This window comes from Manacus vitellinus, unplaced genomic scaffold (genome assembly GCF_001715985.3).
Source record: "Manacus vitellinus isolate BGI_N305 unplaced genomic scaffold, ASM171598v3 scaffold_26_pilon, whole genome shotgun sequence".
NCBI classification, from domain to species: domain Eukaryota; kingdom Metazoa; phylum Chordata; class Aves; order Passeriformes; family Pipridae; genus Manacus; species Manacus vitellinus.
In genome coordinates, this window is record NW_021939960.1 from 7,979,269 (window position 1) to 8,003,816 (window position 24,548).

Here is a 24,548-nt window from a genome sequence, read left to right on the forward strand (position 1 = left end):
CATGTCCCACTTGTTGGTGGCATGGCTGGCAATCTGGCTATGCAGGAGATGCTCCCCTATTCCTCTGGGCATGGGAACAGGTGGAATGAGTCTGGATGCTCTGGGAATCGACTCTGTTGAGTTAAATGACGCTGAACATGATCTTGTGGGAGGAACTGGGAGTGACAACTCAAATCCATGTTTTGAAAAAGCCTGTGGGTGAGCATCAGCATCACGTCCCAGCCAGGGTATCAAGGCTGTAGTGGTCTGGGCAATCACTTCCCAAGGAGCTGATGCTCTCATTGTGAAGGTGTGGAGAACTTCTTTCCCCCAAATCCTTATGTGGCATCTCCCGGTGCAGCCCCCATCCTCTGACATGTCTTTGCTTGTGCTGTCGGGAAGGGAAGAAAGAACCTGAAGCCAGAGACAAAGGCAGTCATTCCGTGGGCTTCTTCCTGGCACCACCAAACGGAGGGGTGTCTTGCTGCCACTTCCTTCAGGAGCGAGAGTGGGCCTTCTGCGATAATTCCTGATGTTCATTATTTATAGAGAAGCCAAATTGAATTATTAATACAGAAAATTCAGATAACATTAACAATTCTCAGTTTATAACGGTTTCCCATTAATAAGGAAAATTGGAAATTTATCACTACATCTGTTCATTAAAACTCACTATTTTTTTTTTTTTTGTGCTTTTGGTGTCTTAAATGAAAGCAGAGAAATAAACGAAGAGGGAAGGCCATTTATTCACTACTTCTCTGGGCAAAGTCAGCCCATAATTTTTAATAAAGTCTTTGCTGTTGTACGTGGAGGGGAAGCCAGGCTGTAATGAAAGCGGCTTTCCAGCCATGTCTGTGGCGTTCCTTGACCGTAGAACAAATACTCAGAAGCACGTCTCATTTCTTCTCTTTGTGGGAATCTTCAAGCTGCGTGATAGTTTGCTTGTTTCCCTCCCTCCCCAGCAGCTCTCCTTGCTTTCACCATGTGTTGTTCCCGGCTCCGAGGAATGAATTTTAACGCCTCCCCTGCTTCTTTCAGAGATGGCGGATTCCTATACCTGCAAAGGTGGAAAGAAAGCTGCAGGCTCTAACAAACCTGCTGCCAGCAAAGAAAGCAGGACAGAGACAAGGATAAACCCACCAGCAGAGCTGCCCAAGCTGGGTAAGGAACTGGTTTGTGCTTTCTATGGAGGCAGATGGGGCGGAGGGGATGAACCCAGTGGCAGGGGTTGGGAAGTGGCTGCCAAAACAAGGGGGTGTGGATGCACTGGGTCTTGGGGTGTCTCTTTCTCACTTTGACCCACCAGCAAGAGCTGTGCTGGCCAAAAAAGCCCCAGGTCCTGGGATCTGTAGGGAGCTGGTCCTTGGGAGCGGGAGAGGAGGGATGGAGGTGGTCTCTCCCTTCGGAGAGGCGTGTGTCTGGCTTAACGAGATGGGTGTCTCGCCGCCTATTTATCGTGTTGGTAGCTAAGTGTTACATCAAAGGATGGAAAGGCTTAAATGAGTTCAGACCATCTGCTGCCTCCCGTGTCGCGGCCCCCGGGATGGAGGCTTGCGAGCGTATGAGCCCCGGGGGACCCTCACGCTAAGGGCTGTCACGCTGATGGATGGCTGATTTCTCTATCCAGGAATCTCCAGGCTCAAGGAGATTTTTTTTTCTTCTGTCTGTTTATTCTGGGCAGATCCCCTCTGCAAGAGGCTCTCACTGCCTTTACCTTGCTAACAGCAGCCCCAGACACCGAGGGGTGCCTGCACCGCAGGAGAGGGTTGGACCCCAGCGATGTATCTCAGACCAGGCTCCCAGAATCAGTGGCCTTGTGGGGAAATGCATGTGCCCTAAATGTTTCCCAGATGCCACTCTTACCTTGAGGGGATTGAAGCCATAATTACTAGCAGAGGAGGATAATTTATTGCTAAGGGGAATGAACTCCAGCTGTCCACAGCGTGAACGCGCCTGTGTTCAGGAGAGCGTTTTTCCCTGTGCCACATCTTATCAGCACTTCAGTTGCAGAGGAGCTGGCCTTGCCTTCCAAAGGGGAATCTCCATCCTTGCCAGGGCAGGGAGTGGCAGCCCAGAGCTGAGGGCTGGGCACCAGGATTGCCAGGACAGCAGCTCCTCCAGCACGGCTGGTGATGTGTGCTCCATCTGTTTGCAGAAAATGCGACCAGTGACAAAACTGAAGGCAGGAAGAAAGGACGACCCAAGGCCGAGAATCAGGCACTGAAAGACATCCCTGTAAGACCCCTCCCCACCCCAGTGCCCCTCCCTGCTTTGCTCCCTCTGACTTACCCTGCACCGCATGCTCCAGCCAGCCCCACTCTGGGGTTAAACCTGCCTTCCTGGTGGTTTAATCTTCAGAGCAGCCTTGTCTTGGGCTGAGCAAGATCTTGTCCCCTCAACCCCTCCATGCAGGCATCCTCCAAAACAATGGTTAGAGAATGGTACTTCCCTCCAGCCTCACCTTCCCAGGGCCATGCCCAGGTGAGCCACATCCTGTCACAACCGTGTCAGATTTGGCTAATGATCCAACAGCAATGGCAAAGGGGTGATTTATTCCCTGCAGGGTTGTGCAGTTTAATTCCTGCCCGTTAGCATGGACAACACACAGAGCAGTTTGTCATGAGAGCACGGGCATGGGGTGATTTACAGACTAGATGAAATGTGGGGTGATTAAATCACCCGGGCAACTTCAGGCCTGATTTATTCCCCAGCCTGGCAGGGAGTGTGTGTGTGCTCTGGGAGGCACAGCAAGGTAAATCCCTGGGAGGAATCATTAGCCTGTAGAGCCTGCAGCATCTATCCCAGCACCTCTCACTGGGAGCATCACTGCACTGAAACACACCCCTGGGTCCACTTTGTGGCTATGTTGTGGGAAGGGATTGGATGTGAATGGTCAGAGGTCCCATGTGCCCTCCAGGCCCCCTTGGGATACACTGGTACACAGCTGGGCACACGGTGCTCTGAACTCAGCTGTCTCTTGTCTCTCCTGTTCCCAGCTCCCCCTGATGAATCAGTGGAAGGATGAATTCAAAGCCCACTCCAGGGTGAAATGTCCCAATTCAGGCTGCTGGCTGGAGTTCCCCAGCATTTATGGCTTGAAGTACCACTATCAGCGCTGCCAAGGGGTAAGCAGACCAGAGAACTGCCTGTCCTTTCCAGTGGCCAGCTCTTCCATTACCATCTGCAGGCCAAAGCCACTCTCAGACCTTAAAACCCAGGAGAAACGTGAGGTTAAAATGGGGAAATGGGGAGGGCAGAGATGGGCCAGGAGCAGTTCATGAGGTATGTACAAGAAGGACTGGGGTCCCTGCGGCTCAGCGTGAGGTCTGGCCCAGGGGGACTGTGGACCCTTGATAACTGTTTGGAGGGGCAGAAGGGTATTGCACAGGGTTTGTGTTCGTGTCCATGCCAGAAAAAGCCTGTCTCTTTTATGATCTAGCATCCGTGCTCACCTACCTCTCCCTGCTCTGCACAGGGTGCGATCTCGGAGAAGCTGACCTACTCGTGCTCGTACTGTGAAGCTGCCTTCACCTCCAAAACCCAGCTGGAAAAGCATCGGCTCTGGAATCACTTGGACCGGCCAGTGCCAACCAGCAAAGCAGAAAACAAAGTTCCCAAGGCCATTGGGAAGAGCAGTGGAAAGAAAAGGTGCCAGGCTGTGGCTGGGCTGCATGGCAGTGGCATAGGGATGGCTGGGAGAAGGGGAACGTGCCTGCCTCCGTTCCTATGACCTGGGCTGGAGAGGGGGGAGAGGTCTCAGGACACTTGTCTAACGACCCCTCTTTAAACAAGTCTTCTGTGCTTTGCCCTAGAGCTGCTGAGAGTTCAGCTTGCCCCACCATCCATCCCAAACAGCCAAAGACGGAAAAAGCTGTGGCCCAGGAGCACACGGAGAATGGCGAGTGCCCGGCGGAGAGCCGGGAGAGCAAGGAGTTCCAGATCGCAGCGGCCGAGGCGATGGCGGCCGCCACCCCCACGGCCAAGTCCTCGAGCGGGAAGGACGCCGGGCAGCAGCGGGGCAGCCAGGCCTCGCTGCAGGAGGAAGACCCCGAGAGGATGAAGCACAGTAAGATTAGAGCCCGGGGCTACGCTGGCTCGGGAGCCCAAAGAAGTGTCCCACAGGAAGGGGCTCTGCTCCTGCCAACACTGCTGCAAGTACCTCTCTGAATCCAAGAGAGATCCAAGTCTTGATTTAACATCCTGATAGTTTCCCCTCACCTCAGCCCCAGTTTCCTGCAGTTTTACTGGGAGTTGAAACCTGGTTGTAGCTGTGGTAGAGATTATTCCTATAGGACCTGTGAGACTGGAAATGGATTGGATTCCTGGCCACGTAGCAAGCTGCCATGTCAGCCTGTCTATCTTCACTGAGTGTGGCAGGTTAAAGCAGGATGGTTCGGATAAACTCATTTTCCTTGAAGGATTGGAACAGCGTGAGGAAGCTCACTCTGTCCAGGGCCACTGCAGAGCTGGCAGACAGGGCCATGGTTGTCCCCATCACTGCATGGGGTTCCAGTGCTTGCAGCACCAAAGCAAACCACCACAGCCACTGTGGCTGCTGAGGTGTGGAAACTGCGTGGCTTTCAGCACTAGACAGAGCCACCACTTCCACTCATTGAACTAACCCTAAATAACACAGTTATCCTGGTTTTAGGGGGTGGGAAGCAGCAACCTGTTGGTGTTTGGTAGGTGGGTGCTTCATCCTGATCCACTCCTGACACAGAGTGTGTGCTCACTCCATGCCCCAGAACTGATGAATCCCCCTGGCAGTACAGTTATTTGACCAAATCTCTCTCTCTGCTTCTCTCTTTTGAGTCAGGAAGGAAACAGAAAACTCCTAAGAAGTTTACGGGGGAGCAGCCATCCATCTCGGGGACATTTGGACTGAAAGGTAATACAGGGACAACTCTGGTCAGCTGTAGGGTTGTACCTTCTCCCTGGGGCATTGCAGGGAAGCCCCTTCTCCAAGAACCCTCCCTGTGGTGGAGCCAGATGGAGCCTGAGGATATCACACTGGGAAAGCTGGTGCTTTCTACCATAAGAGTATCATAAAGAGAGTGGAAGGCAGCAGCAGAGCTGGGACTGATAACAACCCTGTCTGCTCTGTTCTGGAGCCTGGCGCTAGGAAATGAGGCAAGAGAGAGGAAAGGATCCAGGAATGTTCAGCTGTAACGCAAGAGTAACGAGCTGCTGACACAAGCGAGATATGAGAAACATCGTTTCATCATCGTCCCACCATCCTGGGATGTCGCAGTGTTTCCAGTGGCATCGGGAAGGATTTCTGCTGCGTAGAAAGGCTGGTGACGCACCCACCCCTCAGACACCATCCCCACTGCTGGTCGCCCACATTGAAGGGAATGAATCCAAGGGAGAAGAGACGTGTGTTGCTGGGATGTTTTCTGAGAGGGAGCTCAGGAATTTGCTGCTGCAGCCTGACAAAGCAAGAGCAAGTGGGACTGTGGTCATGCTCCAGCAGGGCTGGGAAGGAGGGGGAAATCCTGGAGCATCCCTGGTACGAGAGCAACTGGATTTAGTCTGGCTATGAAATACGTTCAGTCGGGGAAATAAAAAGCGGATTTCCAGGCACTGTGGGAGGCAGCACCTTCCAGTACGAGGCACTCGGGGGAGAGGCACTAATGGCTTTGAAGGAATTAAACATCAACGAGCAGGCTGGATGTGGTCTCTGTGATTTCCTTTCCCCTGGCTCCTGGGAAGTCTGGGCTTGTTTCCCTTAACTTCCCCGCAGAGGCACTGCCATAGATTGAAATGTCTGCGGTAGGTTCCTGGAGAACAAGGTGCCTCCATGACCTGCTGCCTCAGGTGGAGAGTGAAGAAGGGGCACGTGTTCCCCTGTGCCCCCCATGTTAGATGTGACAGTCACTTCCCAAAGACAAGGGTGCCCCAGCCCATCATGGGGTGCTGTCTCCATTCAGACCCTGGGTTTTCAGGAGGATGTGGACCCTCGTGGGGCAAGTGTGGATCTGACCCTGTCACTAACCACGTTGCCTCCAGCACCTTCTGTGGAAGCGCAGGCACAGGGCTGAACTGCACATGGATTTGGGGGGGGTGGACCCAGGGGAGTTAAACAGCTTTTCCAGTGCAGGAGCATCAGCAGGAACATCACTTTTATATCCTGAATTTGCTGTTCTAGTTCCCCCCTCCAGTTTCTTGCAAAACACCCTATTCCCTCCTCCCTGGCCTGTCTGCCTGGCTAAAGGCCTCCTACCTCACTTTGCCATGGTGTTTCCATAATTCCTAAACTGACTGGGTTGGGGGAAATGATGCTATTTATAAAACACCACGATCTGTTAGGATATTGCTTGTCATAATCATGGACCTGACCGTGCAGCCTTGGCAGACCTACAGCCAGCTCAGTGTCCCTGGGTTAGAGATTTTTTACCTGCTAAATGCAAGTTGCTCTGAAGGTATTAAAGCAAGTACTGAAGAAGCATCCTCTTTCTCTACAGGTCTTGTCAAAGCAGAGGACAAGGCAAAAGCCCACCGAGCCAAGAAGTTGGAGGGAAACACCAGTATGGAGGAGCTGAAAAAGAAATCTCCAGGAGTTGCTGTGAAGAAGGAAACTGCTGTGCACCTACCAGCAGGTGAGGCTGGAGGGTACAAAGCACAGGCAGCAGCTTTGTGTGCAGCTTAGCTGCTTTCACGTGCTCTGCTCAGTCCCCACCTTCACCTGCAGCTCATGGTCCCTGCACCCCTCCTGGCCCAGCGGGTTGTTTGCTAGGCCAGTTTTCTAGCAGGTTTGCCAGGAGAAGCAGCACAAAATCAGAAGTAGGAGCACACTTTTGAAGCGCAGCACAGATGTGGGAACGGCCACTGCTCCTAAAACATTAATGCAGGCACAGTTTACATCCTGAGGGGCACCTTACCTTCGCTTCACTGCCAGGTCAGCGCGATGGAAGTGCTGGGAGTTGAGAGCCAAGTTCCAGCTGGTTGCACTGTGACCACAGTTTGGGTCAGCATGTGGGATGATGGCATTTTTCTAACATCATCCCCATGAATGACACCAGTGCATAGCTCTAGGAATGATTGCTCCTTCTCTGAGATGCAGCCTACATCCCAGGCACAGGTTGCTTGCTTTCCCTGGGAGCTCTGACAGCAGGAGGAACGCAGGACGTGCAAGATAAACACAGCTGCAGTGCCTTACACTGCTTTCAAATTCAAATAAACGACTCTCTGATCTCACAGCCGTGCAAGAGCATCCAAATAAACAGACTTGGTGGATTTTATTCAGCCCAGGCTTCCCTTGCTGGAAGCCCAGCGCTGTTTTGCTGAGAACGCGACGTGAACTCTGGACCTGGGAGCAGGTTTTGGCCTCATGAATCTCTTATTTTAAGCTTTTTTTAAGCTGGCCACAGTCATTAAAATAAACAGATGCCTGGAAGCCAGCAGTCCCCTAGCTACCTCCATGTCTGCCGGGAAGAGGATTGCCAGGGAAGTTTTCCAGGCACACGTCCGGATGGAGCCAAGACGCTCACCTTTGTTTCGCTCCCGCTAATTGTTTCATTTGGCAGGGGGAAGTTATTGCAAGCAGGGCAAGATCAGGTGGCCAGGGGCATTATCCTTTTTTAACTCCCGGTGTGCAGGATACCAGCAGGGTTGGAAAGGTGAACCTCTTTTTCCCAGGTCAGCAGGTCTGGTAACTCCATGTGAAGTCACCCAGTGACCCAGTTTGCTCAGGCAGCTGCAGGAGTGTGGGGCAGGGAGAGCTTTTCAGCTTACCAAATCAAGGCTTAGACAGGGCAGTCCTCTGCCCAGCCAGTGTTACACCTCTCTCCTCTCCCTTTCCAGCAAACCCGGAGGACCAGTGGCAGCGGGAGATCAGCGAGAAGGGGGAAGTCTCCTGTCCAACCTGCAGTGTTATAACCAGGAAAACTATTGTGGGGCTCAAAAAGCACATGGATGTCTGCCAGAAAGTAAGGCCTTGCTTTATTCAATCAAACACACGGATTTTGGAGAGGAACGGATGTGTACATGTGCCATTCATGTGCATTGCTGCTCCTAAAACCAGTTCAGGGCTGTGTTTGGTAGAACACTTGCTGGTCAAGTTCAGATTGCTGGCTGCCTTGCATCAATTCAGAGGGATTTGGACACTGATTCTCAGCAATCCTGAATCCTTCTGTGGTCTGGGCCCCTGGCCCCAGTGTCTCTAGCAGAGTTAGGTATTTCTAGTAGCTAAACAAATAGTTTTAAGGCTGGAGGGATTGTTGGGATTGTCTCTAATCTGGCCTCCTCCAGAGCTCTGGCTGTGGGGTTTCACTGTGTGCTGTGCAGGCCAGATAAATTGTGGTTGCATGAGAGCACGTCTTGGGGAGACTTCGAGCCTGGATGTGCTCAGGCAGGCTGTCAGGATGCAGGAGTTCAGTAATGATACAGTGAAAAATTGTCTCTCTGCCACACCACCATCCATCAGAGCGCAGGATTACGTCTTCATCCGTCACCTGGTGCGGTGCAGAGCCGTCGCCACAGAAAGCCAACGTGGGATCGATGCCTCCTGCTTTGAAAATATATGGCTGGGCTTTGATTCCACATTCATTTTCTGTAAATGCTTCCCCAGCCTTTGCTTCACTATTTATATAGCAGTGGGAGGCTGCTCTCCCTTTCAAACCCTGCACTAGAGTGATGCTGGGCAGAATCCTGCCTGTTCTGATGTGCTCCTGGCCTCAGCAGAGTGGGGATCTGGACTGTCGCTGGTCACACCTGCCCTGTGGAGCATCTCCCAAGCCAAGTTGGCTCCATGTGGGATGCATGGCTGGATGACCTGCCGAGCATGGCTCTGCTGGAGCAGTCAGTGGTGTCTTCCCTGCAAATAGACCAGCAGGTGTTCAGCCAAGGAATCAGGGCTCCAGCCCTTGGAGGGAGTGTTCTGTCATCCTCCTGGGAGGGACAGTCCTTGCCGGGGCTGGCTGTGCTGCTCAGGCAGCTGGGATGCTCTCAGAATCCCAGCCCAGGCAGGACAGTCCCCAAGCTTCAGGTGTGTAACCACAGGTCCAGCTTGAAGCATTCCATCCCTGAAATGAACCTGTGGCATGTCCTTAGTGAGGCCACACTGCTACAGGCACATGTGATCCCCATCAGAAGCCACCCTGGAGTGCAGGCATCCTCTGGGCTTGCTCTCTGCTTTAATGACTGGTAATGGGGAAAGGATGTGCAGGATCCCAAAACTCTTATAAAAAATGAAAATTGGTTTATCTGTTTGTTGCTTGTCACCAAGCAGTGTCCACCTGTTTCCTTTGGTTTTGGAAAGGAAATAAAGGATGGGGAGGGTTGCAACATGCTTGGGCCTGAAAGAGACAAGGGCAGGTATATTCTCCTGGTGTCCTAGGTGGGAGGGCTTGTTGGAATGTGGACATAGCATGTGCTAAATTGCTGACCAGAAGAGTAAACCCCAAATTGACTGTCATTGGCATCTGATGGGTCAGGGAGCTGTTAGTGTCCACCTTGTTAGGATCAAGTGCTTGGGTCTGGAACAAGATTGACTGCTGGGAGCACAGGTACCAGTGAGTCACTCCCAGCTGGCTGCAGTGAGTTTATTCTTCATTTCCCCAGAGCTCCAGGATTAGGAGGGATTTGCAGCTCTGTCTTCATTCTCTCTTCAGCTTTCAGTCCAGGCTTCTTTGAAGGGGAAGTGGTGAAGGTGAAGCACCAGGTGGGAGAAGCAGGAATGCCATCCAGACACTGGCTCCTTGTCATTCGCCTCCTCAGTCAGTAAATTCTGGTCCCTGCCCCAGCAAAAGTCAAAATCTGTTCATGCAGTCTGCAAGTGCCCCTTGTAGCTCAGGGTGTGCAGATAATGCATCTCCCCAGGCACTCAGGAGGCCGAGTTGGGTCAAACAGCAGAGCAGTATGAGGTAGGAAGGATTCTGCTCAGATTATGTCCATCATTTCATGCAGCCCAGGCACCCAGAAAGTGCACTGCACACCAGCATCTGTCTTAGTTAACAGGGCTGCAGAGCACAGTCCGCTGACATATTGGTAGATCAAAGCTTCTTCTCTTTCCTAACCCTTTAACAGGAAGACCAAGACACCAGGTCCAGATGTTTCCAGCCAGTGAGGCTTTAAATCTACATCCAAAGTGGAATGTTTTCCAAAAATTGGGACATATGGGTTTGATAACAATATGCAGGACAACAGAGAGAAAGCTTGGACCTGCAGGAAGGGATGGGGAGGCTGTGTTGGCTGCTGGGTCCCACCACTGGGTATTGCTGCAGCAACAGCCACCCACAGGGTTGTTCACAGGCAGCAGCAGCCCTTGGGAGGATGAAGGGTGGGCTGTGGCCTCCCTGGTGACATGTCTTTAATTCCTTCAGCTGCAGGATGCCTTGAAGTGTCAGCACTGCAAAAAGCAGTTCAAGTCTAAAGCTGGGCTGAATTACCACACCATGGCTGAACACGTCAGCAAGGTAGGGGAGGTGGGCTGTGCTTGTCTTGTGCCTTGTTTCTCCATGCAGATGCAGAAGATGAAGCCATTGGCAGTCCTATTTACATGATCCTTGTAAAGGAGGCATCACAGCACCATCTTTACAGCATTTCACACACTGCTCAGCCCAGACAGCGGCCTTCCCCCTTCCCTGCCAAGCAAAGCTTTCCCTTCCCTGGTAGTGAGTTAGGCTCATGTTGATTTTGATAAGTAGAGCAGAAGACTGAAAAAATAAAACAGGATTTCAGATCCCAGCATGGGGGAAGATTCGGTGAGTACGGTGAGGTGGATTTTGAGTGGCAAAGCTCTGCCTCCAAAACCGTGCCCACAAATCTGGGACTGATGGGTTCTGCCTTGCACGAATCTCAAAATCTGGTCTTTAGCTCTCCACCGTGCATGGGAGAAGCAGCCACAAAATTTATCATTAATAAAATTTTTCAGGCATCAGTTTAGATGCTATTCTAAAAATCTGGTCATGTGCATCTCCGGGATACCAGGGCAAGGCATAACCACATATTTACAAGTCCCATGCTTACCAGTTGTGACTTGTCTTTTACCTGTGCCTTAATCTCCTGCTCTTCAGTTTGGCTGGTGAATCCTCCGTGCAGGAACTGCTCCTGGGTTTCTCAGCTGACCCTTTGGGTGTAAACACAGGAAAAGCAGGAGCAGATCCACCACATAACAGCAAAGCAGTGGAAGATCCAGCTCTCCTCAGGAGAGGTTCCCTCCGGCCCAGGGCAGCTCCTGAGAGGCAGGGGTTTACCACCCACTCCTGGCACAGAGGACATGAATAAATGGTTGACTCTGTTGCTTCTGTTACTTCCTTGTTTCCAGCCTGTTCCTGTGGAAACCACTGGACTTGGTGAACAGGAAGAGCGGGAAAGGCTGAGGAAAGTGCTAAAGCAGATGGGAAAACTGAAATGCCCCAATGAGGTACGAGAAAGATTCCTGTTTCTCGTTCTATGAGAAGGTGGAAGGAGTGAGTCCCGTGCAGAGGGGGACATGGCATTCTCCAGAGGGACGTGCGCTCTCCAGGCATCCCTTGGCACGCGCTCGACATTTCCACCTTAGCTCAGCCATCCCAGTCCCCATCCCCCTGGCTCTGGGTGCTCTGGCGACAGGCCAGCCTGGCAGGAGGGTGGGCACAGGGCAGGCTGAGGAGCACTGGAGAGCAGGCTCTGCCTCCTGAAGTCAGGAAGGGGCACAGCCAGCACTGTCCCGGGCACAGCATAAAACCAAAGCAAACCACTCCGAAAACAGTGCCGAGCTGGTTGCAGACAAGTCACGAACAGGTAAGGGGGGGGGTGTGGCAGAGGTTTGTCCCATGGATGCTTTGCTCTCCGTGCAGGCAGTGCCTCCTCAATGCCTTCCCCTCCCACTGCCCACCATGTGTCTGTCTGGAGAGCTCTGTCCATGTGGTGGGGGCAGGGAGTGCCAGGGGCAGAGGCTGCTTCCCCCGTCCCTCCAGGACACTGTTGTGTGTCTTTGGGATTGTCAAATCCCCCATCACTCGGATGGGATGGGTTGGTGAGTCCACTCTGTGGAGTGGGCTCCTCAGGAATATTCCTTCCTGGAGCAACAGCATCCCAACCTTTTGGAAATGGGCACATGAAGCCCCAGCCCTCCTTAACCTTTCCCTTCTCCCCATCTCCATAGGGCTGCGTGGCCAACTTCTCCAGCCTGATGGGTTACCAGTACCACCAGAAGCGGTGTGGGAAGCAGCTCACTGAGGCCGACAAGCCTGTTTTCAGCTGTCCACACTGCAGCAAGAAGTACAAATCCAAGGCTGGCCACGACTACCATGTGCGGTCAGAACACACGGCCTCGGTGAGCCCCCCGGATGCTTCCGCAGCCCGAGGAGCCGGGCCACCTCCCCCTGGGGGGGACTGCAGAGCTGCTGTGGAGCCCGTGGGCAGGACAGAGCCGGGCAGGGCCGGGCCGGGCAAGGCAGGTGCAGACGTCGGGCTGATGTTGTTTTGTCCCTCACATCACCACACACGTGTTGTACCCTGCGATGTTGGGGGGAACAGGCTGGAGGCCCCTCTGCCCCTCCAGAAAGGCAGGATGCTGTGTTTACAGGAGCGGAGCAATCGTCAGTGTTCTCTTTCCCCAGTGCCCACTGGGCTGTGCTCCAGCCCACCCTGCATCCGTGCTCTGCAGGGAAAAAAAACAGAGCTCAGGCCACTCCCTCACAAGCACCAGCTGCTTGCCAGCGCTGGGGTGGCAGGATCTGTCCCTGGGGAGCATCTCTTTCTGTTCTGTTGATCCCTCCTGACAGTGCATCCAACGCTAATCACTTCCTAACTCTAATAACTGGAGACATTTACACACGCGGGACACAGTCGGTCTGTCTCCTGGCTGGCTGCTGGGCTGAGGGGGTGGGTGCTCCCTTCATTCCAGTGCTCTGGCACAGAGACACAAAGCGGGTCTGGAAACACACAGCCCAAATCCCAGCATCCCCATCCTGGGGCCGGAGAGCTCGCCTGTTCTCTTGTCATGCCCTTCCTGACTCTGTCTCTCTTGCAGCCTCCGGAGGAGCCAGAGGTGAAGCAGGAGCCTGCTCCCATAGAAGATTTCGAGAGGACCCCGAGCGGCCGCATCCGTCGGACGTCGGCCCAAGTAGCCGTCTTTCACCTCCAGGAGATAGCAGAGGATGAGCTCGCCAGGGATTGGACCAAGCGGAGGATGAAGGATGACCTGGTGCCTGAAACGAAGCGGGTGAGCAGCCTTTAGTTCTCCTTTTGTTTGTACACAGAGATCCCGGGATGCTAGCCTGGCCCCAGCTGCACATGGAGATCCTGGGATGATTGCCTGGCCCCAGCTGTACACAGAGATCCCAGGATGATTGCCTGGCCCCAGATGGCTGAGGGCTCACGTGTCTCCCTTGCTGTGTCTTAAATTAATTAGCTGTGATGGCAGATTTATTGCTGAAGAGCCCACCCAGCACAGGCTGAGCCCCTGTGGTCTGGAGGCTCCCAGCTGCAGACAGCTTTGCCCTTTCCCACTGGGTGGAATGGAGCAAAGGGTGGTGCTTTGGGGAGAAATCGGAGTCCAGCCCAGAGGATGTTGTTTGTGGAGCAGGGTCAGTTCTGGTCCGTGCTGGCAGCCAAGAGGAGCATGTGAAGAGAGCAGAGATCAAACCTGAAATGATCTCTCTTGCACTGTCAGAGAGCAAAGATGCTCCAGGCAGAATTCCCTCCCTTCACATCTCTTCCTTAACTTCTGGGAGATGCTTTTCTGGAGGTGAAGGGCCTGCAGCATCCCAGAGCAGTGCTGCTGCGAGCAGAGGAAGGTGGAGAGTGGAGGCAGGGCTGAGCTGAGCTCCAGCAGCGATGCACTCGTGGCCCGATGCTGTGGGGTCTGCATGGGGCTCCAGGAGGTTTGAGCTTTGTGTAGGCATTGGTTAAACCAAACCTCCCTCGTGGCTATAGGAAGAAGTGATTATTCCTGGGAGCATCCCAAAGCTGAAATTCCCTCCAGGTGCACTCCTTCTGGACTGTAAAAGGAATGAAGCAGCAGCAAATCGTAAGCCTTTTCAGTGTAAAAGAGGAAAAAAGAGAGGGAACCAGGGTATTTTCGTCTGCCAGAACTCGATGCAGAGCCATCTTGCAAGTCTCTGTTTGAGCTGCAGCCTGTTTCCTGAGCAGGCAATTTTGCAGTTGGGTGCCAGGTCTATTCCTTGCTCTGAACAGTTGGGTATCTCTTGTCCAGAGCTCCAAAATTCGCGCTAGGCAGAATATTGGGCACATTGCAAAGATGGGAGTGAGGATCAGAGGGCATCAGGAGAGCATAGTCCTGCAGAGACCCAGAGGAGCTCAGCCTGGCTCAGATCCCAGTCTGCACGTGGCAGGCAGCTGGAAAACCAGCACAGAAACAAACCAGCAGCTTCTTTACCCACCTTGGCATCCTGGTGAGGCACTGGCACAGAAGGGGATCCAACCACAATGCTGCCACAGAGCAGAGCTGGGGGTTCTAGGGCCAGAACTGGTTGCAAAGTTTTTATTTCCCCACTGCTTGGTGTTGCCATTGTTGGTTTCCAGATGACTTCAGCTGCAATGCATTTGTAACATAAAAAAATCAAGCCCAAAGTAGCTGTTTCATTTCAAATACTGCATGAGGAGAGGTGTGCTGCTCTCTTCTCCCCCCTCCAGCCTCAGCTCTTTTGTTCCTCTCTTTCCTTTTGGAATTGCTTCCCTTACTCATGACTTTGAATATTTTCTGTTTGAATTGAAGGAGCAGCCAGGACCCCAAGCCTGGACAAGGGACACATGTTCAGGCTGACATACAAAGGCATCGTAAAGGTCTCAGCACTGCTGTAATTGCTCCATGAAATGCTGGTGGGGTTTTTTTATGAGACATCTCTTGTGTTCAGAGTCTAATTGTTTGAGTTTAACTGAGCCCCATCTTGGTGCTAAAAAGCAAGGAATTGCTGTGAGGTTGGCAGAAGCAGTTTTGCATTGAGGATGGGCAAGGGGGGAGTTGGATCAGCTCCCAGGTGACAAAACAAGGATCGGGATCTCAGGCCCTGCATGAAATCCTCCATGGATTTTGGAGGAAATCAGTGCAGTGGGTGAATGCATACGTAGCTGTGTGTGTGCCTGTGGGTACATCTTGCAGTGGCTGTCACGTTCCCTTGACAACACTCCATAATCTGCTCAGTCTATGACATTTTTTCTCGACGAGCAGTGCTGGAAGGAGGTGGGAGGCAGGTTCTGCCTGGGGAGGCTGGTGGGAACTTGCTGACTTCAGCACACTCTGTGTTGCTCTGCTGAGCCGTCTCGCATTGCTCAGGACCCCTCTGGGTTTACAAGTTGCTTCAGTTCAGGGCGTGGAGAAAACCTCCCAGCTGTGAGCGCCTCAAACATGCCACCAAGTGCCCAGTCTGACCCTGTTACAGCCCCGAACAGCCCTTCCCTCAGAAGTGCCTTTAGCTGTGCTGGCAGGACAGCCCTGTGCCATGTGGGAGGCTTAGAGCAGCAGGCAGTGTCCCCATGTCCCCATGCCACTGCCCCACCGAGCGTGTGTGGTGTCTGTCCCCGAGGGAGCAGCAGGAAGAAAAACACCAGTTCACCGTGACCAGCGTGGCAGGACTGATGGGAAATGGTGGAATTCCCAGAAGAGCCGCCACACCACCACCTCTTCTTCCCTCTGAGCCTTACCCAGCCATTGGGAGTATGCTGCTGGGTCTGCAGACCCCCTCAGTGGACCTGGGGAGAGGTGGAAAGTCAGGGATTGGCAGCAGATTTCAGCTGCTCCTGCCTCTTGTCAGCAAGCCCTGGGGATTTCCGGGATTCCTGAGGGACAGATGAGTCCCAGCTCTGATCTGTAACCAGTGGTGGATGGATACACCCAAACGATGCAGCTCCATCCCTGAACTCTTTGAGTTCCACACCAGCGGTCCCAGCAGTCAACATGGATTCCAAGGAAGCTGATGAAGAAAGCCACCCCTCCTCTCCATCCCTTCTCCAGGCAGCAAAACTTTTTCCCAGGGGAAGGCACAGCTCCTCAGCAAGCCGATGGGATACAGAGGTTTGCAGCCTTCAGCAGGCACAGCCCCACTGCAGCCCCTGTGCTGTGGCCACGTGGCAGCTGGTCCCAGCCGGGGAGAGGGACGCTGGGTCTGGATCCCGTTGGTGGCCCATGGTGGGACGCGTTCGCCTTTCCCCGGGAGAATGGATTCCTTCACACCAAAGCAATGGCATTAGAATAAACGATTGCTGCTCGATCCCAGGCCCTGCGCTGCCTTCGGTCTGCGCTAACCAAATCCAGCATTTCTAAATATACACTGGAGTCTTATTTTCTCGCTCCGATCTTTATTTGCCTCCGGATAAGCTGAAACAGATGGGGTGTTTCACAACAGCCGCTTGCTGGGCTTGTCAGATGGGGAAGGGCACACCCCTGCTGCTTTTCTGGGAAAAATCCCCTCTGCAGAATCTCCGTGAAGATGCTGCCGACCCTCTGACCTTCCTCTGGCCTTTGCTGCCTGTGGGCAGCCTTGGGGCTGCCACAGAAGGAGTGAGAGGCTGCAGGGAACACCCAGCTTGGTGGCATAGGCAGGCAACGGTGGGCTCTGGGGATCTAGTGGGAGATAAGAAACAACCTCCTCGAGCAGAGGGAAGAGGAGGCAAGAGGGAAGAAAATGCCATGGAAATCCCACTGTTTCATGGTGTGATGCCTTCCTGGTGGCATTACTTGCTTCGAGGTGCTGGAGATGGTGTTGGGCTCCTGCAGCCCAGGCAGCCACGATCCTGCACAGGGAGGGATGCAGAGCTCCTCTGTGGGATGCAAGAACACCCCATTCACCTCCCCAGGGCTCAGGATGTGGTGCTGTTACGGGGCTGAGGGCAGCCGTGGATGCTGCACATCCCCATGGAGCCTGGATGCTGCGGGGTGCCAGGGGTTCAGAGCGAAGGACTGCTGTGGGCCAGTCATAAAACTAAAGGGGAAAAGGCTTGAGGTTTTATACTGGAACCAGGATAAATTCCGGAGCAGAAGAGGCTGGCTTGGGTTTATCCCCCAAAACAATGGCCCTGCGATCTGGGCGGGAGCCAGGCTGAGCCCTGCAGACTCGTGTCACTGGTGGGCCAAACCGGATCCCAGCTCCAGCTGCGGGGCCGAGTCCGCCCTTCCTCCCCTTGCTCGGCAGCGCTGGCGTGGTGTGACCCTCCTGTGGGACCTGGCTGCCATCCAACACCCTTGGGTGCATTTTGGCTTCACCTCCAAGACAGCATCACCCACAGCTTCCATGGGGCCCTGGGAGAGCCGTGCCTCGTGCTGGGGACCTGGGTGAGGCTTCCAGGGGCGCTCCTTGGCTGAGACATCCCACATGGTTCTCATTTACTGTGATATATTTTGGGGAAGGGGAGAGCTGTCTAAGGAGCAGAGAGGATTGAAATATGAAAGTTAATTAAATAAAACCGTCAGTCAAAGAAAACAAACCTTCCCAGCCCAGCATCCTTCGACTGTTCAGAAGAGATGGGCTGCAGCCAAAACCAGTTGTAGTCGTTTAATGATTTGGCCATGAAGATTTTCACTTACAGGCTGTTTGAGGAAAATAAATGGAAAAGAAAAAAAATATAAAATATTCCATGCCTGGGGCTCCCTCTTAATAGAGACATAAAGATGACTTTGACATTCCCAGAACCGCAGCGCCCCAGGAAGACATGGGATTTGCATGTTATTGTGCAGGGCTGTTGGAGGAGAGCAGGGAGGGATTTTTCTCTGGAGTGGGAAAGCAGAGCAGCAGAGTCCACATCTCTGAACATCCCCCCTCGCCTCCTCCCCGGGGACGTGCGGAGGGAGAGGTTGTTGCTGGGGCTGTGTGCGGTTACCATTAATGTTTGCTCATTCATGGGATTGATTGGGTTTTAATTATGGAGGCTGTTTGGCATCCCGGCTCTCAGTATCAATGGCTGAAAGGGACTCCTGTGTTCTCCCCTGGAGGTGACATTGCCTCCCCCGGGTGGGGGACCAAGCGCTTGGTAGATGCACCATCCCAGAGCTTCAAAGAGCTCTGTTGGCATCTCCCCCAGCCGCGAAGCACGACAGAATAGCAGCACGCTGGGGCTCGGGGGAGTTTTCCACATCCACATCCGTCTGTACCAGCGTTCGCGGCGCCGTTTCGCAAGGCCCTGTGCCCCTGCCCCTCTCATGGAGCCCAGCACTCCACGGGCTCCCTGCTCCGGCCGTGCCCTGCCACGTGCCAAGGGGAAGGCAGCAGGGGCACATGGATCACTCCAATTTGAGCGGAAATGAGCGGTTGGCATCTGAGCCCTCCACATCCCAAGCTTCCCTTTGCAGGGAGGTTTGGGAACAGCTGGGGGGAGCTGGACAAAGGCAGATTTGCAACTTTATCAGCATGTTCAGGAAAAGTCACAGCTGGAAAAGAAATCCAGCCAGCTTCCCGCTGCCTCTGAACCACCAGCCCCGGGTCCTCAGGGAACCTTTTAAAAACAGCTCCTGGGTTTGCACCTCTGCGAGCACTGTTTGGCTCTGCGTCCTCTCCATCCAGGGATGCAGCCATGGCCCATGCTCAGAGGTGCCCATGGAGAGTGGCACGTGCTCAGGTACCTACACCTGCACCGTGTCATCTGCGGGCTCACCCAGCACTCTCCCACTTGGGGCAAGTTTGGGGCTTGAGACCCAAACAACATCCATTGGCTCTGGCAGCGCTCACCGGGGTGGGCTGGGAGTCGTGCTGGCATGGCTGTGCAGGCTGGTGTCCCCTGCAGACCTTGGCACGGTGGCACAGTGTCAGGCAGGGACCAACCCCACAGGTAGGGCCAGGCACAGCGGCCAGGAGGCCCAGAGATGCCCGGAGCTGCAGCCTTGACTTGTGCTGAACATGCAGAACTGGGGTTGGGAAGGCCAACCCGCTATGCTAACCCTCAAAGTCGTTAATAAAGTGGTAATTAAAAGCACTTGGAAGGAGGAGCCCTGCCAGAAGGAGAGGCAGAGGCACAAGAGCCTTTCATTGTTTGACGAGTTGTGCCCATTCATCCATGGAAGGCAGCCATGGAGGCTCCTGGCATCGTCCCCTCTGCCCAGTGTGCAGGGTTGTTTATTCCCCTGGTTATGAAACACGGCAGAAGGGCTGTGCCGACACCGTGCACCGAAAACGCCGGGTCTGGGCCTGGCCCTGGTGCCAGCCATAGACCTGAGAGCAGGAGCAGGAGCCTCCCCTCTCCTGTTTGCTGGGGACTCCTCGCTGGTGGCACAGCAGAGGGCAGAGCCACCCCCATGGTCTGCAGTGCCCGGGGAGGGGAATGGCATCTCCGGGGGAAGCCTCACAAGTAGTTTTCAGCTCCGATTCACTTCGGATGGGGACAAGACCCGTGTGAAGAGGCAGGATTCCACCACAGACCAGGCTGGGGTGTGCAGCTCTGCTAATCCTCTGCTATTGTTCACAGCTCAATTACACCCGACCAGGGCTTCCAAAGCTCAATCCCAGGCTGCTGGAAAACTGGAAGAACGAAGTGAAGGAGAAGGGCCGCATCAACTGTCCCAACAATGTAAGGACTGTCTCTGTTCTGCCACAGGCCGGCTGGTCTCAGTCTGCAGGAGGAAGGGGGAGTTTCAGGGGCAGAAACCCACCAAAGCAGGTTCTCATTGGGCCTCAGATGACAGTGATATTCAGACACTCATTTCACCTCCTTTCCCTGGGCTTGCTGCCGTGCCTCATTAAAGCATGTCCCACCTTTGGGATCCTCCTGGTGTGCTCACCCTTGGGGACTGGGCCACTCTTGGGCTGATGGTTCAGCATTGCCCAGTTCAGGCTCTGGAGCTGCCTTTGGAAAGCAAGGCTCCAGACGGAGCAAAGGCTGTGCATCCTGTGCTCAGGAGCCTTTTAATGCAGAGAACCTGCTTTTCCCAGAGTTGAGCTGGGCTGGATTTAAGCCAAGCTTTTTAAAGCCTTGCGACAGGCAGCAACCTCAGGGCATGGTGCAGGCACTTCATCTCTCTGTGAAACACAGTCTTGGCCTGAGCTGGCAGGGAGGTGAACCCCACCCTGGTGCTGGGCCTGGATTTATCATCCCAAACAAAGCCTTGCTAATGGGAGTTCTGAAGGAGGCTGTTCCCACAAGGCCGGGGGAGCCGGGCTGGCTAATTAATGTCATACACAGGCACTTGAAAAAGACGTTGCTCAGAAACTGGTCATGCTGCTGCCCGGGTGATTTGTCCTCTCTGTTAAGCCTCCACTGTGGCTCCAAGAACTCCTGTAGCCCAGCAGGACCTCCCGACAGCTCACAAATGTACCGTTTTCCACGGAGACATTTAGGGGAGACGTTTTTCAGCCTGTTGCAGAGGGATGTGGCCACATGACTCCCATTAGCACTAATAGGAAACGTGTGACCAGAGCCCTCGGCGCCTCGCAGAGCATTAACCTCACACTGCTCAGCCTGGACCGGTGGCTGTGCTGGCTCAGCAGGCTCCTGGCCCTGGCTCAGAGGAAGGCAGATGAGGGGGATCGTGTCTAACCCTGCTTTGTTTCTTCCTGCAGTTCTGTGAAGCCATTTACTCCAGCGTCTCGGGGCTGAAAGCTCACCTGGCCAACTGCAACAAGGTAGGTCCCTCCTTTTACACCCTTGTCTCAGAGGTGTCTTTGGGGTTTGGTTTTCTCTTCCCCCCAGCTGCTTTGGAAGGGACAGGCCAAGAGACAATGCACAGGTTAAAGGATGGTGGCCACTGGCAGGGCTGGCCAGGCAGTGCTGCTCGCAGTGAGTTGTCAGCAGGCAGATGGAGGCAGAGAGGCTGGAGCAGAGCAGATGGGATGGAGGGGATGTAGCTGCCATCCCAACTGTGAAGCAGAGGTCCCATAACACAAACATCTCCCTCAAGAACCCAGGCCTCTAACACATGGAGTGTCTCAGGGACACAGCAGTGGGACCAAGCCATCCTGCCTCGTGTCCCCCCATCCCTCAGTAGCCCTTGCCCAGCTGGTTCCTGCAGCCCCCAAATCATTCATGAGCCCTTGACTACCCAACACTGCTGTTGCAGTGCCTCCTGGGATGAGCTGAGGCTGGAAGAGGTGGCCGGTCCATGCAGAGACCAATGCCCTCTTGCCTGAGGGAGCAGCCCTGAGCTCCAGTGGCCTGCAGCTGCCACAGGGGAGGGATTGGGAGCTCAGCGTAGGTCCTTCAAATTGGAACCAAGTAAGAGCTGCTAAAGCTTTATACCCCGAAACATTTCCAGCTGCAGCTTCCATTGAATGGAGCTTCCAGGAGGCAGCTCCAATCCATATCCCATGGTTATTAAAAACACCAACTCCTGCTCTCCTCCAGCACTAGCTGGAACAGCAGCCCTTAATGAGATCATTTAGAAAATGGGCTGCAGAGATCCAGCAGGAGAAGCTGGATTTATGCAGGATAAAAGAGCAAACACAGGAGACTGGGGCAGCTCCTTTGCTGTCCAAGAGAAAATGGAGCTGGTTTCTGGCTGGTTCCATGCACAGGAAGCAGCCAGGATCTGCATGAGCATTTCCATGAACTACAGAGCTGCACACTCGGTATCTGGCACAGCTGGGGCTGGGTGCTGGGGGTCAGCACTGGGGGAATTGCTGCTCTGTGGCCCCCACACTGCCATCAATTGGATTCTTCCCCTTACTGAGGATTTAGTTTGGATACATGTGCCACCAAATTGGGCATAAATAAATCACTACCCTTCCAGAGCTGACCTGTGATTCCTACTGTAAAATCCTGCAGAACTGGTTGCAATATGTCAAGCCTTAGTGAGAATGGAGGCTGCTCCCAGGCAGCACCTCATCCTCAGTGGGGATTGATGCACCAAGATGATTTTGCACGAGTATTCCTGAAGCCAGTCTGTAGTGAGGCCAGCCCTGCCCTCTCCTGAAATGAGAGACCCATCTAACTCCAGATTTACGGCTACAGAGAAATTCCCAGGGAGGAAATATATTGCCTGGAGGGGCCCATCCATAACCCCCTCGTCAAGAGAGAGCACATTATCTCCCGCATGCCGTGACCTGCAGCAGAGCCGGGAGATCCGTCATCCCACCAGGGCTCTGTTGACAGGAATCCAGCAGTCACTGTGGCTCTTTGACAGCGTAAAAGGAAAATTAGGTGAGTGTTGGACATAAATCTGATGGTGGTTCAGTCCCGGGAGATCACAGATCTGTCGACAGTGAGGACACAGGGCAGTGCCCCATCAGCCCCAGGACACACCTGATGTCGCTGGTGTTGCTGGGGACACACAGGCTGCAGCACGGGCTGAAGATCAGAGAGAAGATGTGGCTGTGAGCTCCTGGCCTGGCACCGAGGCCAGCAGAGATCTGGTGCTTTAGACACGAGTGTTTATTTTGTGTCACTTTGAGGTCACAGGGGACTCAGGGCCGGGCTGGGGCCGGTGGGGCCACCCCTCTGGGCCACTTTTGGCTCTGCAGGAGGCTGCTCTGTCTTGCAGGGAGACCACTTGGTGGGCAAGTACCGCTGCCTCCTGTGCCAGAAGGAGTTCAGCTCCGAGAGCGGCGTCAAGTACCACATCATCAAGGCTCACTCAGAGGTAAGGAAGCAGCTGGAGCTGGGCTGGGATGGTCCCTGCTCCGAAGTGCCCATCCTTGGGCTGTCCCTCTCCATCCATCCATCCATCTATCCATCCATCCATCTATCCATCCATCCATCCATCCATCCATCCATCCATCCATCCATGTCTGCCAAGAGCAGAGCTCAGCAGCAGCTCCCAGCAGCATCAGTGATGCTGTGACAGCCTGGGTGGGGGGGTGTTCCTTCCTATCCCCCTTGGTGTCCCCAAAACCCCCAGGCTGAGCACTTTGTCCTGGGGAGGTGATGCCAGCGGGGTGTGGGGCGGCCCCAGCTCGGGTTGTGTGTGCTGGTGCCAGTGCCTGGCCCCTGGACAGTCACTAACCCCGTGTCACCCCACGGACACAGAACTGGTTCCGAACCTCCTCAGAGGCCAGCCGGAAAAAGAAAAACAGGGAACAGCTTTCTTCCAGCAAAGAGGAGAAAAAGAAAAGCACAAACGGGAAGAAAAGAGGGAGGAAACCCAAGGAGAGGCCTCCAGAAATGTCTCCAAAGGGCAAAGAAAGCGTGGCAGCAAAGACTAATCACAAGAAAACCCTCGAGCACTGGGAAGGCTCCCGGGGCAGCCCCGAGGGGGATGAGCATGTCCCCAAGCCCCCAGGCCAGCGGAAGGGAGGAGCCAGCAAGATGCCTGAGAAATGAGCAGCTCAGAGACTCATGTCCAAGGATTCGTTTACAGCCCAGGGTAACAGGGTGGGGGTCTCTCCCGGTTTTATGTCCTCTCCTTCCCATTCCACCTCCCTTCCCCCCACCCTCCTCTCACCCTCTTTTTACAAAAAGAAAGGAAAAAAAGAAAAAAAAAAGACAGAAAATACCAATTAACCACTTTAAACAAGTCACGGACCTTGTTTCACACTGGAAAACAAACAGGATCAAGGAAGCTGGACCGTTCTCCACCCCCTGCCTCTGTACATACCCCTCGGTGGGACCCCGCTGCCTCCCCCAGCCCGTGATTCCCCTCCCCTGCGCCAAACTGGTGACTCTTGAGTGAAAGAGAAGTGCAATAGCAGCGGGTCCCGTGGATGGGGACCCTCTGCCAGCAGCTGCGTGCCGGGGCAGGGAGCTGCCTGCCTGCCTGGCAGCCTCCAGTGGGCCCCAGCCTTCCAGCTCCAGGGCAATGTTTCCAAAGATGTTTGACCTGGTCGGGCAGAGGGTCCAGCAGTGGATGCCGGGGGGGTCGGCAGCACTTTCCCTGCTGCCTCAGGTCGAGGGTTAGGGTTTGGCAGGGATCGGCTCCGTGGGGTGTCGGCTTTGCAGGGTTTGTCTCAGCGGCACAGGCAGAGGAGGGAACAGGGAACGTGGGCACGGAGTGTGACCAGGGCTGGGGGTACGGGGGGCGAGAGTGGGAGGTGGAACTGGTCGGGTTGGAGAGTTTAATGGAAGGTTGGGGGAATGTTGTGGGCACCGTGGAGCGGGGCAGTGCGACCAAGGAGGGGGCACGATGAGGGAGCTGTGCTCGGATTGTGTTTGCAAACGCAGCTGGCAGTGCCGGGGTCAGGGGGAGATGGCAGCCATCAACCTGCCCCCCCAGCCTGGGGGGGCATCCAAGGGTGGTTGAGAGTCCCATTGGCTCTATCCAATCACACTAAAGGGAGGAATGGGGTCTCGGTTCCCCAGTTGCAGCCGTGGGAGGTGTGTGATGGGGACAGGGGTAGCATCAAGTGACAATCACGGGTCCTGCTTTGGGGTGAGCCCGGCCGCTGCCCAGGCACCTCCCACTCCCCTCGTCCCTCGGGGCCGGGAGCCCCTGTAGGGGGAGTTCCTGCTCCCAAAGATGCATCTGAGCCCCCGATCATCCCCCTCGGGATGGGAGGTCCCTGTGGTGCCGTCCCTGCTTGTGCTCTTCCCCCCGGGCTCTTCTTTGCACCTGTGCTGACACGGTCATCACACCTCGCTCCAGCCCAGAGGGAACCCTCCCTGGACCAGGACGTATCCGTCTCCAGACAAAACCAGGCTACCTCGGTCCTTGGGAAACAGGCACGTTTCCTCTCGGTAACAGAACAGAAAACCTTAATTCAAATTTTTTCCCTATGAAGAGCCAGGAAAGTGGCATCGGAGCTTCTGCTATTGCTTTAATCAGTTCA

General features: G+C 54.4%; 1 protein-coding gene across 3 annotated transcripts; it reads left to right on the forward strand.

Annotated features, from left to right (window-relative positions):
- Positions 1-1,015: 1,015 nt before the first annotated feature.
- ZNF512B (zinc finger protein 512B) lies at positions 1,016-23,808 on the forward strand. 3 transcript variants are annotated; one of them, XM_008924388.3, is made up of 16 exons: positions 1,016-1,140; positions 2,135-2,214; positions 2,976-3,104; positions 3,455-3,627; positions 3,792-4,045; positions 4,796-4,867; positions 6,444-6,578; positions 7,783-7,907; positions 10,302-10,394; positions 11,246-11,344; positions 12,068-12,358; positions 12,938-13,129; positions 19,321-19,422; positions 20,412-20,474; positions 22,328-22,426; positions 22,813-23,808. In XM_008924388.3, exons 1-16 carry the CDS (start codon positions 1,020-1,022, stop codon positions 23,104-23,106), a joined length of 2,322 nt encoding a protein of 773 aa, XP_008922636.2. In that variant the 5' UTR covers positions 1,016-1,019; the 3' UTR covers positions 23,107-23,808. The 3 variants fall into 3 exon arrangements, with proteins under 3 accessions (XP_008922636.2, XP_017929510.1, XP_017929509.1); XM_018074021.2 differs by having other exon boundaries at positions 1,019-1,140; positions 12,068-12,238; positions 22,813-23,807; XM_018074020.2 differs by lacking the exon at positions 10,302-10,394 and having other exon boundaries at positions 1,019-1,140.
- Positions 23,809-24,548: the final 740 nt, after the last annotated feature.

Coding starts and splice junctions, on each gene's coding strand:
- ZNF512B (XM_008924388.3), top strand. CDS start 1,020: ATGGCGGATTCCTATACCTGCAAAGGTGGAAAGAAAGCTGCAGGCTCT. Junction 3,628..3,791: donor AAGAGCAGTGGAAAGAAAAG/GTGCCAGGCTGT, acceptor GCTTTGCCCTAG/AGCTGCTGAGAGTTCAGCTT. Junction 19,423..20,411: donor GCATCAACTGTCCCAACAAT/GTAAGGACTGTC, acceptor TTCTTCCTGCAG/TTCTGTGAAGCCATTTACTC.